Below are 15,971 nucleotides of genomic sequence, written 5' to 3'. Positions count from 1 at the left end.
AGACTAAAATTTGAATGCCTACATAATTTCTAATTTCTAGGTTAATATTTTTTCCGTGTTTTTATCTAAAGAGATGTCAGCTTCATTCTCCCTCCCTTTCTGGCATTGTAGCTATCGATTGCATGTGGTATGAACGCCGAGTTCAGTCCAATCAAATAGCAACAGCTTTTCAGAAATAATACTGCATAACTGAAGTGAATCCTGAACCTTTGAGCCAAAGGTGTGCTGACTTGCAGGAGAAAGCAGCCACTTCCCTAGAAGTTAGCTTTTGTAATCTGATGAGCCGTGATATGCGTGGGGCTAAATGAGATGATCACAGCAGTCACGTCTCATCTGACAGTCCTGGAAGTAGGTCTGAAAGCAAACACTTAGTGGGAGTAGGGGAAAGTACCAGAGGAAAAGGCAAGAGAACACCAGCATTGAAGAGAATTACACACTTTCACCACTGCAAGGATATGATCTTACCACAGTTAATTGCATTTAGTTAAACCTAAAGAAGGCTCTGTCATTGCCCATCAGTTACTACCTGTCAAGATATAAGCGAGTAAGGAGTTGCAGCATCAGAACTACTTTCTTCAGGTGCTCACCAGTGAGTGCATATTGAGGGCAAGAGCTGTGTACACCTTCACAGCTGCCTGGCCTGCTTGTGTGAGTTAAGTCTCTACAACTGTGTCCTTCACTGAACATGAAATAAGTGTGCACATGGGGATGACCAAGCGTGGTCAGCATCCTTCAGGAGCCAAGTTTTTGGGAAGAAAGCGACATTCATTTTGCCACTGAATGGTCTTGACTGCTACTTCAGCCATACCTGCTATCGTTTTTCACCAGTAGTCCTTAGATCCCTAGTGAGAGGTTTGCTCTCTAAGTGAGAAGGAGTGAGCTACACAGCAAAAGTACCAGGAGGAAATGTGGGAAAGCACTCACGGCAGCTCTGTGGCCGCTTGCACATCCCTGGGTGCTAACGTCGTGCTGTGGCTACACCACTGCTGCCCCATTTTGCATTGCACACCAGTAATCCCATTCTTTCTCGGCATCAAGGATGATGTCAGGTTTGAGAACTTGTTTTCAGCGGGTAAATCAATAGGCACCTGTTCCTTGGCTGCAATGCACGTTAGTTGTTTGTTGTCTTGCTGCTTTCACACAAAAGCCAGCACGTGTAATTTAAGGGCTTTCAGTCATTCGAGTCGCTGATGGTGGGATGTTCCCTCCATTTTTAAGACGAAGGAATGTCTTTGTTAGACGCAGTTATTAAAATAGAAAACAAGCTTTTTGAGATTATATGCAATGCTTTTGCTAATTGGTACCATGACATTGTCTCCTCTTCTAATTCAGCAATTTAGGCTTATCAGGAAATCAAGTCCTCCTGGGATTGTGATGATATACAGAAGCATTGAAGAAGATATAATTTCATAAATAATTGCTCAGGTTTTTCTGGAAACAGCTGCTGTTTCTCATTGATGTATACAGATTTATTTATTCCTTCTGTTTATACTACTTGACTGCTTGATAAAATTTCTTTTTTGTTTAATAAGAAATAAAATTGTAAGGGGTAAAAAACACAAATTAATAGAGATAAAGCTATTCTCTCTTTGTTATATTTCAAGTAAAAGTTGATTTCAGGTAAAGAACTGCAATAGACATTTTCTCTTTAGGTTTACTGTACAGTAAGATGTGAGATGTCTGAAAGTTGTTAAAAAGAGAGAGGGGAAAAAATGCCTTAAATTCACTTACTGGTACCTACTTCACTGTGCTGTGAATAAGCAAAGTAACATGTGCTGCACTTAAGGACGTGGATAATGATAATAGGTTCTCAGTTTTAAGTGCCATTGATTTTTCCCCCTCCCCTGAACAGAGCTTTCTAAGCCAGAGAAATATCTTGACCTTTAGACCAAATCCTCGGCACTTATAAATCACCGCTTTTTATTTGAAATCGTGAGAGGTACTCCAGTTTATACCATCTGTGTCTCTGGCTTCAAGGAAATAAATGCATCCTTTGTGACTAGAACAGCTTGTATTCAAAATGGTGTAGTGATACAGCGGGACAGTGAATGAGAGAGTTTATTGCCTTTTTGTTTCAAACAGGACCACACAATTTACGACCAATTTATGGGTGCTCAGCCTTAATGGTAAGAAATGCTTAATGTGGTGATATTTTCCATAAGCATATATTCACTTCAAAAAAAAACCCCTGTTGAATTAAAATCTGCAATGTCTTAAATTTTCCCACTGTGGTTTTTTAGGGGAGGTGGTGTCAGTGTGGAAAAAATAAGGGGGGAAAAAAAAGAGGATAGGACTGAAACTATGATTCAATAGAATGGTACAGGGTTATTTATGTAGTTTGCACTCAGGGAGTTGGTGCAGATGCACTGGATGAAGCCAGCCAGGATGGCAATGCCAGTGGTTTGAGAGGACAAGCTGTTCAGTCTTTCAGAACTTGTCTTTATAACTGAACACTGGACCCTGAAATACATCCTTTTCTTAATTAATGCTCAGATTTTGTTTGTATTAGGATTCAAGTGAATTTTTGTTTGTTAAGCCTTGAAAGTAAAACCAGAGATTATTAGTAGGAAGGCCTGTGTTTGTTTTTAAGAAGCTCCAGGTTCATACAGCACTTTGAACCCCATTTGACATGTTCCACAGATAAGTATATAGAAATAGTACTTAAGTTTCTTTGCTTAAACTAAATCACAGGGAAGGAGATCACAGTGTTATTTAGGAAATTTAATCAAAATCCCACAGACCTTACCACCACCACCAAACTAAGGACTCTGAACTTTAGGATGGTGAAATACCGTGCAAGTTTCAAACAGAGTAGAACATAACAGTTTCCCCAAAATTAATCATGAGAGGAAAAAACAATTTTGTAAACAAAACTCATAGTTTTTTCTCAAGAAACTGGAATATCTACGACATATCTAGAGGAGCTGCTTGAGATCACTGTTAAATGAAACACTTGCAAGCTTATGATCTGAAACTTGATTCAATGATCTCTTGAGCTGCTGTCATTGCATCTTTACAAGAGATGGAGTTTGATTAATGCCTTATCTGCACTTACACTGACACAGCTCTACCTGTAGAACCTCAGTGTTCTTTGAGGGGAACAAAGGAAAGAACAAGGTTTCTTCCTTCCATTCCAAAAACCTCCAGTATATCTGACTGCTATTATTTCTCCTCTTGATATTTCTTAAAATGCCTTTATCTTACTGATCCATGTAACAGACACTGGCAATTTCTTGGGCTGAGTAGTTGATATTTTCCTTTTTAAAGAACATACTTTTTTTCTGGCGTGACTGATTTGATTCCTGGCTGAGCAAGCTGAATTTTTAAACCCCATCATTAAAGACCCAATCCAAAGGTCCTTGAAGTATGAGATAAGGTATACATTAGGGGATCTAATTATGAATAATGGTGAGAGGGGTCCTCTCCTTGTCTTAGGCTGCTGTTTCTTGCAAAACCACTCTGCACTTGGGTGTCTTGAATGTAGCAGTGAATAATACAGAGTGACTGAATGACCACATGATATGCTGCACATTTTTGTCAGTGCATTATCTAACCTACCCATAGAATCATTAGGGTTGGAAAAGACCTTCAGGGTCATCGAGTTCAACCTTTGACAAAACACTGCTAAGTTTTGACCAAACCAGCACTAAGTCTCATGTGCAGTCATTTCTTGAACCTTTTCAGGGATGGTGGCTCCATCACTTCCCTGGGCAGTCTGTTCCAGTGCTTGATAACTCTTTCAACGAAGCAATTCTTCTTGATGTCCAACCTGAACCTTCCCTGGTGCAGCTTGAGGACATTTCCTCTTTTTCTTTTGCTAGTTGCATGGGAGAAGAGATAATGTTCTGAAAAACAGTCTTAGACTCTTAATGGAGAAGAGGTGGATATGTTTCTCCCTAAGTTTCTCTGAGCCTTCCAGGACTTTATCACTAACAAGAAAATCAAAGAGTTAGAAATAGCTTTATTTGGGTTATGCATGTAAATGATTCCAATGTCAAACCATGAAATTGCTGGGATGTACAAACATGCAAGGTACAGATAAGGTGAAAAGTACAGGAATGCTGAGGAAATAATTGTCAGGATAATCATGCATATTAAAAAATTAGGTTCCTTTACATTCAATTTGATGTGAAGGTTCACGTTCCTTTTACTCCTCTGAACAGAATTATCCATCCCTAATAATTATTTTATTGTTAAAACAGTAACATGCAATTAGCACTTTATCTGGCATTTAAGAATGAGTAAGGAGAACTATTGTTCTTGTAACCACTCATCTGAAAGAGAGAAGCTGTGTGTTTAATTTTGCTGGAGATGGCAATTACTTTACTTTTGTCTTTGAATTCATGACTCGAAAAGTACCTCCTTCCAGGAAATCTATAGCTATTTTACTGCTCTGGGAATATCTGTGTGGTTTGTATGTGTTGTAACACATCCAGAGGCCCTTGTGCCAGCCACATGAGCTGCTCTGCTCCCTTACAGGCACAGGCATCAGCCAGAGCTGCACGAGGCCATCTGCAACTCTGCTTATTTCCTCAGGATCGGAAGTCTGTGCTGGCACAGCTTCACAGTGGCTTTGCTAGCAAGAGTAAAACCAGCTCACAAAACGAGACCTCTAATTAGAAAGTGGGGAGGACCTAAAATAATTAACCCTCTTAAAAGGCATAGAAAGCCAGAATGGCATAAAGGTTTTATTCTGTGACTGGGAGGAACACTTAGCTTTAACTTGCAGAGCAAAAAAGTGCCTGGGACCCTGACCCAGCCAGGCTTGGCACAGAGGCTGCACAGAAAAGTTCTTGTGCTTGTGCCTGGCTCTGTAAAACAGAGAGCAAATTGCAGCTGAGGGCAGCGTTAAGACAAAATCAGGACTCTCTTTTACAGGTAATATATTGCAGTAGAAGGGAGCTGTACAAATGGGATGTGTGTTCTAACGGTGAAAGGCAAATTTTCTAATTCATTAATGATAAAAGGAAATACATTAATACTTTTTATTTTTTAAGGTAGTTAAAAAATAGGTAAAATAACCAGGAAAGAATTCATTTTCACACTAACTTTGTAATTGTTTTTTTTAATGTGAATATATGGAAGTGAAGGTTCCTGTCTCCAGTTTTCAAAACCAGTATCCAATATTATCTCTGCATTTTCTAACATTTACTACTGAATCTGGAGCAGACATACACTTTAGAAGAAATGAAACTGGTCAAACAATGGAAAAACCATAACGTTCAAACTGCTGAAATAGTTCAAAGGCTGTTTTTCAGCAGAAAACTTATATTTATTTTAGTAGCACATCTGTACAGTGCATATCTTCCAGATGTGGCCTTTTCAGTCATGTGATGAGGCTGTGGGGTGATTTGCAGCAGAACAGGGACACTTGAAAGATCAAGAATGATATTAGAAGAAATCATTAAGGAATAATGATGACCCCCTTGGAAACAGGATGTATTATGTTATCGTCACTTCTGTAATATGTATGTAAAATATATATGATCATCTTGGATCAGTCACAGAAACATAGAATTGTTAGGATTGGAAAAGTTCTCAAAAGATCCTCAAGTCCACCTGTCAACCCAGCACCACCACCCTGTTCACCATTAAACCATGTCCTCAAGTGACATGTCCACACATTTTTTGAACACTTCCAGGGATGGAAAATGGCTCTTCTTAAATAATACTAAAACCACGTTTTCCTTTATTTCAATCAATATAAATGAGAATTTTTCCTCTTACAATAGGACATCAAACAATGTTGTATGTATGTCATGCAAAATTTTTAAAACTTCGTCTTTTAAGTGACTAATGGTTCTGGTTGGAGTTTTCTGAAACAAAGAATTCTATTTTTTCAACCAGATTATAACACAACTTTCATTAAATATTTTTATTCTAAAGCCTTGGTTGATCTTTTGGTATAAATCTATCCTTTCTTTCATTAGTCTTCACTTAATTGCATTGTGGCTTTTTCTTTTCCTGTCTTGATTTCCTAGCCAGGATTGCACACTTAGCAGGTTTGAGCCAGCCACAGAAAATCACCTAAATGCATTTCTTCAGCAATCCCTCTTCCCCTCCCTTTGCTGTCTGCAGCAGGCAGATGTGATCTCTGCTGGATAAAACAAAACAAACCCTACACTGCTCACAGGAACATGTGCTCCTTGAACGCCGAGAAGCGTCGCAGCCGTGTCTTCTTAAATGTGAGATGGTTTGTGAGACTCTTTCAGGCTTTATATTGATTCTGCATGGAACTAGGTCAGAGCTGCTTTTAATTGAACAAGCTGGCTGCTGCAACTCTCACTTAACTGTAAAAAAGGGGTATTAAAAATTGATATGCAAAGCAAACTTCTGCTTAATTAGCAAGTGGATGAAGTCAGAATAGGCAAACCACCTTGGTTAATAAAGATGAGGATATGGGTTTCACTGACAATCTAATATACTCTTTTCTTTTTTTTTTTTTTTTCCTAATGGCTTAAGAACTGAACATTATCCATGTTTCTTGCATGTGGTATTAATAGCTGATTATTTTTCTTTGGGAGAGGTTAGGATAAAGTTACAGATGTGCATATCAGACAGAGCACCTGGGGATTCTCTGTGCTCCTGCTCCTTCAGCCAGTCCATGCCTGCCTTGTGGCTGGATGAGGTGAGGTCTGATGTGTCGAGGCTGGAGGAGATAAGTTCTGACTCACATCTAAACTCCACCCAAAGTTACTTAGTTTGCTTTACACCTGTATGTATATTCTGAATTTTAGACCCTGTGGGTAGTACCATTTAATTCCCCCAATATGCAAGTTCTGCCCAGAGTGATGTATTATTTATTTGGGTTTGTAACAAACACACAGGGAAAAAAAGGAATAAATTAATAATGTATGGATTACCTTATGCATTTCAGCTCACATCTGAGAGAGATGGCAGAGAGCAACCCTCATTTTAAGTTCCTTAAGACAATTGCTTTTCTTTCTTCCCCCAAAACCCCAAGCAACCATAAAGGTTCTGCAATTTATCACTTAGCATTGCACTAAGAAACCACCTGGACCTGAAATTAATTTGTGTAAGACCAGAGTGGCAGACTGGCCACAGATTTACATTCATTTGAATGATAGGTTTTTAGGTAAGATGCTTTCTGTAGTTGTAATTTCAGTTTTCTTTGGTCCAAGTTACAACTGGCTCAGTTTGTTTCTCACTTTCTTGGTCACTTCTAAGTTTTCTGGTACCACAGCTCACGTGCCAGCCTTGCCTAGCACACAGCAATTCGGGGACATTTCATAGAGAGGAAATTGTACATTGCCAATTATTTGTAAAATACGTACTCCATAAGAGATTTTTAGCCACCAACTTATTCTTTAAATGGAAAAGCCGGAGATTCAGGTGAAATAAATAAGAAAAAAAGCATATCCTTGAATATTGAAATACAATGACAGCTGGAAGTGCTTGAAACATTTGAATGCCTTTACGGCAGTTTAACCAACTGTGTCCATAAATATTTAAAGGAGTGAATTATTTCTTGAAATTTACATTTTTATGTACCATTTTGGTGGAAGAAGTATTGAACAATAAAGATGCTTTCCATAATAATCTCAGCTTTCAAAATACAGCACTTGACTGTGAAAAGATTTGCCGGTGGCCACCATTTGATTCACTGAGCTCCCAGCATAATACTGAGCTTCGATAGTTCCTAACTCCAAATTAAGGCTTATAACAGCACTAGGTAACCTAGATCCTGTGTTTCTGCACTTCTCAAATGAAAAATGAAAAAAAAGAGCTGTGCAGCAGCTACTGTTACCTTCCAGCACTGTGTCTGGGTGTATGTGCATACATCTGACTGGTAAGTTTGTGTTTTCAGTATGGGGTCGATGTGAATAAATTGGCCATTTAAATCTGGCTGTAGCTGTTGTAAAGGGTCACTCTGTTTAAAATATACTGGTTTGTTTTTCAGTCCATGGTAAGGTCACCACCCTGTAGGTAACTATAGCCAGCAGCTACAGTCGTGCTCTGCTTTCTGTCCATGCCTTGTGTCGGGCTGCAGGAGCAAAAAGGTGGAGCAGTGAATCTGCTGTTAATGAGACACCATAATTTGTGCCACTGAGCTCGCTCCATGGAGCTACATTTGCAGCAGATAGTAGTTGATGGTATAAAATCATCCAGGTGGCTGGGACAGTTGACAAATGTGCCAGTAATGGGCTGAGACCTGGGAGGGGAGCATTCTGTATTTCTGAAGCTGTCCTGGACACATTAGGATTGAGGTGCTCTTTCTGTCAAGCAAGAACTAGCACAGTAATTTTTTTTTTTTCCTTAATTGAATTTGGGTGTGATTCCCGTTGACATTTATTAAGGAAGCTGAAATTATTATAAAATCTTCCTCAAAATATTTGAGTAAAAGCGAGGCATTAATTTTTTTTTTTCATTTTTTTGTGTGTTCTCTAGTGAACAGTAAGGTAATATTACAGAAAACTATATAAAACATGGACATGTTGTTTTTCTATCTATCAATGTTACTGATAGTGATCACCAAATAATAATGATTCAGCCTCTGTGATGGGTTACATGACACTGTAATCTGATTCCATCTGCTTTTCATTTTTAGGAAATATTACTTTTCAGATAAACTGTGAACTGAAAATCCCCAAGAAAGGATAGTGGAATGTAAATTTACAAAGTCTAGACAGCCAGCTGAAAACTGATTTTCTACACCTTATAAAGAACAAGACTATAAACCAAATCTTTATTTAGTCTGAATATTTCCATGGTTTCCAGCTGGTTGCAGAGAAATGCTGTGCTTTGATTCAGCTGATAATAAAACTAAGAATGCACAAATCATTTTTATCAGGCAACAAGTACAAATGCGTCTCTGTTAAGTAAACTGAAGTGGATAAATCCTTAGCTCTGCACTCAGCCAGGGCATTTCCACTGTAACAAGGGCTGACTGCATGAGTGGGTGACATTTCAAGGGGTGGTGTTCAAGTAGTGGCAGTGGGGCACACTCAGAGGTTTTCACTAATGTAATCCCAGCATTTCCAGGAGCAGCTGAATTGTATACTAAATTAACTCTATTGAATGATGCATTAAGTTGTTAGGGTATTTGCAGGGCCCGTTTCTGACTTTATAAAAGCATATTCTTTTCTTTTGTCTTTCTCTTTGTTTTGCTGGAAAGAATAAGCAGCAATCTAGACAGCATCCTGTATTGGTGGAAAAAAAGATTTGTGTGCATATCCAAAGAATTTTAAAACTTTGCTCATATCTTTCCTGTTCCCAGACAAGTAGGGGCTTAAAAAAGTGAATGTTTTTGGTGTAAAGAAAAAAATCAGATATAACTGTATGCCTCTGTTATGTGAAAAAGTTCATCGCTATTTTTGATAGCTCGATGCTCAGAAAAAAATATAAGAGCCTTTTTGTTGACAACTGAAACAGTTCAAATCTAGTAATAATTTGGGCTCTCCATCTCTTTGCACAGCTCTTCGTGTTAGCAAGTCTCTCTGTGCAGTCACAGGCAGAGCTGTGTTACAGACATCTCATAGCAAAGGTCCCTGAAAGGCAGATGTCATGTTATATTGATACAGACTGTTATTCAACCTTTTACCCTGCTGGGGATACCAACTGGGAAAAACAAACAGTTTGGATTTTCATTTCAGTGTCTTTTTGCATACATTAAAGTAGGTAAGTGACCTAGAAGTTCATGGGAGAGGTTTGATTTTTGAAGATCTTTGTCACATCAAATGGCACGGAATTCTATTTACAGTTCCTAGGCTGGGGTTGGTTTGATCATTTCCTCATGAAGTGTTGCTAACTGAAGATTGTGGTAAGATGTCCTTAACATTAATTTTTACTGTTAACCGATAGTCATTCACAAAAATACCCTAATGGTTACATATTGCATATCTTATTAGATATTTTTACATCTTTCCTATATGACGTTTCACTGAGGAAACTCCAGGCTGACTGTGTTGTTACTCATTTAGTTCATCTGCAGACAGGAACATCAAAGAACCCAAAACAACATGAGATTTTGTCCCTGCTGTGCACAGGTGGGGTCTCTACCTGTCACAGATATCCAATAGTACATCTTTCACTGTTTGCTGTAGCATGGGCAGCAGTGTGGGGGGCTTTGAGCCGTGGGCAAATCCAAGAGGTTTGAATGTGGTTCTTTTTCTGGACTGTATCTTCTAAATGGCAATTCCTGTTGGACAGTCCCAGTTCCTGGCCTTGGGGATAACTGGGAGAGGAAGTGGCTGCTCTGACTGGCAGTCCTGAACAGCCAGGCCACTTCCATTTGGCACAGGGCCCCTGTTGGCATCTCCTGCCTGTGAATCGCTCCTGGCATTTTCTCTTTGCTTGACTCTCAAATCTTCTCATATCCCTTGTAGCCACAAAAAGTTTTTGAGACAGGGCTTAAGGGAAGGTTGTTGCCTCTATCAAATATGGATTTCAAGCCTGTAGATACATACAGAAATTATATACATGCAGAAATTAAGGTTAACTAGTTAAGAAATTAACATCAGGAGGTTGATTAATAAACCCATGTGACTAGAACTTGCATCCTTACATGAGAGTATCATGTAAGGGTGTCTTTGGGTTTAAATACAAGTATTAAATTCCAACCTCAGGGAACTTTTTTTTTTTCCAAAAAGAGGTAAATGGCAAACTTTGAATAACTGACTAGCACAGTATTTAGCTCTTACAACTAAAGAACAGTCTAATGTTTCTTCTGTATCTGGTTTTCCATGTGAATCTTTAACAGCTACAGAAAGAAAAGAACAGGAATGAACTGATCCTCCATGCATTGCTCAATGTGAAAGAAAAGAAATTAGGGTCTTGAGAACAGAACAGAAAATCACCAGCCATGAAGAAAGCAGACATCACTGCTTCACTTGAAAAAATCTTATGGTTGTGTTTTAAGTTTCTCCTTTTTACATTGACTCGTGGAGCTGCAAGCAGAAAGTAATTTTCTGACTCCAAGGATTTTCCAACCAAGTGAAATTTCATTTCCTAGGTTATGGTGCTGGGCACACACAAAATGGATTTTTGCTCTTTTGTTTTGTGGATTGTGTGCTTTTATTAGAGCTTCCAAGGAGTACAGATATGTAGCTTGCACAGTATTGCCTTAGGAGAGAGCTTCCTTAGAAAGTGCCTGAAGAACTTGTTCCCAAACAAATGACAGCTGAAAAGAATCCAAGTATTTCTATACATTTTTAATAAACCACAGTTTGGTATGATACTATTTTCAAAATTATTTTCACGGTACATAAAAGTTGCAGCAAAAAAAAGTTACATTTTATCCATCTGCTGCGTGGTTTATGGTTTTAATAATTAAAAACTGTATTGAAACCTACGTAAACTACTGGGTGTTGGCCTAGATGGTAAAATAATGCTATAAATTGTCCTTAAAAGATTTATGATTGGTGTATATGGAGTATTGTGCAAAAGACTGTTACATGACGGGGATGATTAACAGACGCTCTGTAACAAAATGTTCACTTATGTATTTCATAGAACCACTAGATGAGCTGAAGATCAGAAGTCACAGCACTGAACCACTACCAAAGCTGGAAAACAAAGAGAGAGGATATCATGGGACAACTTCCTCTAGGGAGCCAGGGAAAGCTCAGGAATGGGATGGAACGCCGGGCCCGCCTGTGGTGTCCAGCAGGCTGGGGAGATCCTCTGTCAGCCCAACCATGTTGGCTGGAAGCAACAGCTCAGGTAAGTCAAGGAGCAGAGCCAGGAAGGTCTAATGAATCTCCTTGTGAGATGAGGGATCTCTAAAGATACACATATGTAGGTAGGCAGATTCTTTAGACTTCCAAACATCTTCTAGAATCTGCCCTACCCACTGACTGACTGTACTTGTAAGCCTTTTGCTGTCTGCCTGTGCTCTGTGCTGGAACAGGTTGGGATGGTGGCAGGTAATACAAACATGTAAACATTCGGTTCCTCTCTTTGGAAGAGGTAAGGAATTCCACATGACATTGAAAGGGGACACTATGGGAAAGTCACACCAGGATGGCACCTCAGAGAGAAGTTTGTAAATTCAGAGAGTGACAAAAATACACTGTTCAGAAGCAAGGCTGTCCCAGTGATGGGCACAGTGACTGGACACAGGCAACATTTGACTTATGCTTGGACAAGAAATTTCTAGAAGAGTGACTATGGGTTTCAGAAGTTTCAGATTCACCCTTGTCTGCTTTCTTAATCAAAATTTTATATATATATTAAATAGTAAATTACCATAAGCCATGGCATTATAATGCAGCCTTGTTTATAAATTGATGAAGACAAACAGAACTGATACATGAATGGACATCTCTAAACAGATATCTACACCTCTTGCATGAATACTGCAGTGTCACTTTTGAGATTTGACAGCTCTCATAAAAGAGTAACCTCACTGCTTATTAGTTGGATTGTGAAAAATATCCACTTTAGAAACAGTTGGCATATATAGTACTGAAGCCTCATGGTCAGTGTTCAGTAAGCATAAGAGCACGAATGAGCTGCTAAAACAAGAAATCGTTCCTGCAAGGGGGGTCTGCTGGGCAGTGAGTGGCAGAGCTGAGTCTTTAAACTGCTGAGCCAGCAGAGATGCTCACGCCTCACCCAGAGCATCACCTCCTTGTGTGATAATGGGACTCACACATTGTCTCTGAATCGTTGAAAATGACACCTGAAACTCAGTGTATAACTTGAATAGTCATTGCTGATGTGACATATCATTTGCAGCAATCACATAGTCCAGCTTTTCTTGCTGCAGACACCCGAGGTAGTCCTTCCTGGGGCAGCAAATGTGACTTTTCTGCAAATCTTATGAGTCTAGCACAGGTTATTAGAGTATTACTGCCATTTTCTTACTTGTCTGTTCTCAAAAAGACTTCTGGGAGGTAGGAATTTTCCAGATTAACTCATAGCTTTGGATAAAAATTCTGTTCCCAGTGTATTAGAGAGTCTGTGCTAATGCAGGTAAAAAGGGTGGATTTAAAAGCTACCACATCAAAGTATTGGGACATCCGATAATTAGACCAAAGGTGTGTACCAACCTTCTCAGTTCTACAAGATGACAGCGTGGAGCAGAGTAGTAAAGAAGTTAAAATTAAAGAGTAAGTTCTTAGCAAAATATAACACTGCTGTCCAACCTTTCTGCAGCAGTTTTATTTCAAAGAGTTGGTTGATCTCCAGAAGCAGACAAAACATGTTGGCCTCAGTCTTCATTTGGCATCAGCAAACTGTAATAGTTGTTGAATCATGCCTTGATTTAGTTAACTGTGACTTTGTCTTACATTGCTAGGACTGTCAGAGAAAAAGATACATTTTCTTGGCTGAATTTTGACTCCTTTTTATGATTAAAATCTGAGAGCTGATTATGACTTTTCTTTCCCTGCAGTTTTATGCTATTTCATTTGATGAATATTGCCTCTCATCTGCCCTGAATATTTTTTCCCCTGTGCCTCTTGCAGTTGCCTGAGCAACATGTTTTACCTTTAATCGGTGGGGCATTGCATTCAAAGTGAACACAGTTCTCCTTAGTGAACTTGTACATGAGCTGTAACAGTTCATTCTCTGCAATTAAATTAGAACTGTAGCAGAATGCAAGAAGAGAGATTTACTACGTCTGTATGAATACAAATGCTTTTGGAGTCAAGGAGATAAAGTAATTCTGTGCTAGGAATTGGAGCTTAGATTTACCACAGGACCGTAAAAAATCAAGGCAGTCCCCAGTACAGTCATCACTGCTGTTGCTCTCTTTCCAGCATCATAGATAACAGGAAAAAAAGGCTGTTTTTTTTTTTTTTTGTGCAGACATATCCTTGAAATACCACAGTTTGCTGCCTGCCTCCTAGTTCACACTGGTACAGGCATTTATTAGGGCAGTGTTGGAATAAATTAAAGAAAATGGGGTTGAATTGCTCCACTGTAAAACAGAAAGTGTGAAAGGACTTCTCAAATGTGCTCATCAGGCAGCTCTGCTGAGGCACAGATGAACTGGGAACTGGGGGGGCCTGAACAAATACTGAGTAGCACTACTGATTTTTGGTAGGTTCTCTCCATCCCTGAAACTGCTAGTGAGATCAGAGGGAGAATGAGCCCTCTCCAAACAGAATGTTGAACTTTCTGTCCATTTTGCTCAAAGAGCCTGGACTGTCAGCTGCACACAGATATCACTGTCTCTAATGCCTGATTGTTCTGTGACATCATTTGTCAAGGCCACTTTCTGTTTCTTGGAATCCTATCATTTCTCATGGAAAGCAATGTGATTTGGGGGCATTCTGACATTTAGGAAAGTCAGTGAAATTGTAGTGAACGGCCAAATGGCTGTAAAACAGAAAGTTGTACAGCTTCACTCCAGGAGAATTGAAGAGTATTTTCTGGAACGTTGCTGCTTTTTTCCTGACTGCAACCATGAAGCATTTTACATTGCCACCTGGTGCTGGAGACAGGCACTGCCTTGCCTTTTAAACCTCAGATACTCTGTTGTGTCCTGTTTTTGAAGCACCACCAGCTTGTCACTCAGCCAGCCATTAGTATTTCACCTGAAGACACTGCAGATAATCAGGAAGGGTGTAAATGCCCACCTTTCATTGGGATTTGCAAAAGTAGTGAGTATTTAAGTTCAGCTCTTTGGGAGTGGAGCAATGCCTGGGAAGCCCAAGGTGCAAAGTTGCATCCATTGGTGCAGGAAGGGAGGAGCAGCAAAACACCAGCTCATGCCAGCTAGGACTGCTTCATGCAAAGGTGAGTACCCCCACCAAACCCTAAATTTTCTCCTCACCTGCAGTATCAGAGTATCACTGTGCTCCTAAATCCACAAGGATTCTCCAAGTGAAAGAAAGCAACTTAATGCTGGAGGTGTATGTTACTGGGCAGCCTGGGATCACCTGGATCCTGACTGAATTAAAAGTATTGTCTAGATGTGACGAAAACACACATAAAAAAACCCTGAACAAAAATACAAAAATACCCAACGCTTACTTATGCTACAAAGCAGCCAGGAAATAGCAAACAAACACAGCCAAATCCTACAACAAAAGCTTTTCAAAGAAAATAAACACTCATGCTCAGGACACAAAATGTATCCCCCTAATAGCTTTTCCCTCTGGGCAAAGTATCCCCAAAACCTATATAGAAGGTTCCTTTCAGGCATGGTTTTTACTCATTACCTGACTTGGTTTTGAGACTTGCTAAGGTTTTGACCTATGGATATATCTGGTAACACTGAGTTCCACAGGTTCAGTGCTCCCTTTGTGAAAACATTTCAGTTTGACGTGCTCCTGTGCTATTTCAGCTCTAATTGGCTTCTCCAGGTGAAGTCCTAAATACTTTTTTTTTTTTAAAAAAAGTAACAGGATACTGTGTAGTTTATTCCACCTTAATGTTTCATAATTTCAAGTAATGTTTCAGCTTACTCATCTCTTTTTAGAAGATCAACATAGCTAGGCCAGTGTGGAGATAATACTGTGATTCATTTTTCCAGTGTGCATGTTTTCTTTTTCTTCTTTTCTCTAAGCATGTGATTGCTCTCAGCCTGTCACATCGCCTTGTTTAATTCAAAACGCGTTTCTTGGCAGCTGTAGCAAATAAGCAATATTTCTCTTTTCATGTGCAAAGAAGAGACTGTGACAGGATAAGAAGCTTCTCCAATGTAAGTGACAGCCAGAGTATTTTTTTTGAATTAAGATTAGGGTAGGCAGAATGAAGGCTTCCTTGGATGAAAAAGAACTCTTCCCATTAAGATCCAAAAATAAAAATCATGCAGAGTTGTTGTACTTCTGGAGAATATAGAAAACCATAGCACATTGGTATTAAAATTATTGAAAATATTTCCATAAATCTTGTCGCATTTCAGCACTGTGCTTTGTTGAGGAAAATCCTACAACTCCCCCTGTCCTAAATGCAGCCAGGCAAGCCTCTGCATCTTTTGTAATGATGACAGCACTTGCACTTTTGGAAAACAGGCCATTTATGTGAGTGCTTAAATACATGATTAAGTACACAACTTT

General features: G+C 39.3%; 1 protein-coding gene across 4 annotated transcripts in view; it reads left to right on the top strand.

The window, feature by feature from the left end:
• The window catches only part of NYAP2 (neuronal tyrosine-phosphorylated phosphoinositide-3-kinase adaptor 2), a 130,425-nt gene that overhangs the window by 83,483 nt on the left and 30,971 nt on the right, over nt 1-15,971 (top strand). For all 4 annotated transcript variants that reach the window (XR_007627989.1, XM_050308617.1, XM_050308616.1 and 1 more), the window contains exon 5: nt 11,473-11,682. Coding sequence is in view for 3 of the 4 variants with exons in the window: in XM_050308617.1 (XP_050164574.1) it covers nt 11,473-11,682 (210 nt within the window). In the remaining variant the exon portion in view is untranslated. The remainder of the gene's footprint in view (nt 1-11,472; nt 11,683-15,971) is intronic.

This window comes from Myiozetetes cayanensis, unplaced genomic scaffold (assembly GCF_022539395.1).
Source record: "Myiozetetes cayanensis isolate MyiCay16 unplaced genomic scaffold, myiCay2020 scf13, whole genome shotgun sequence".
Lineage (NCBI taxonomy): Eukaryota > Metazoa > Chordata > Aves > Passeriformes > Tyrannidae > Myiozetetes > Myiozetetes cayanensis.
This window is presented reverse-complemented; position numbering and strand designations above follow the sequence as displayed.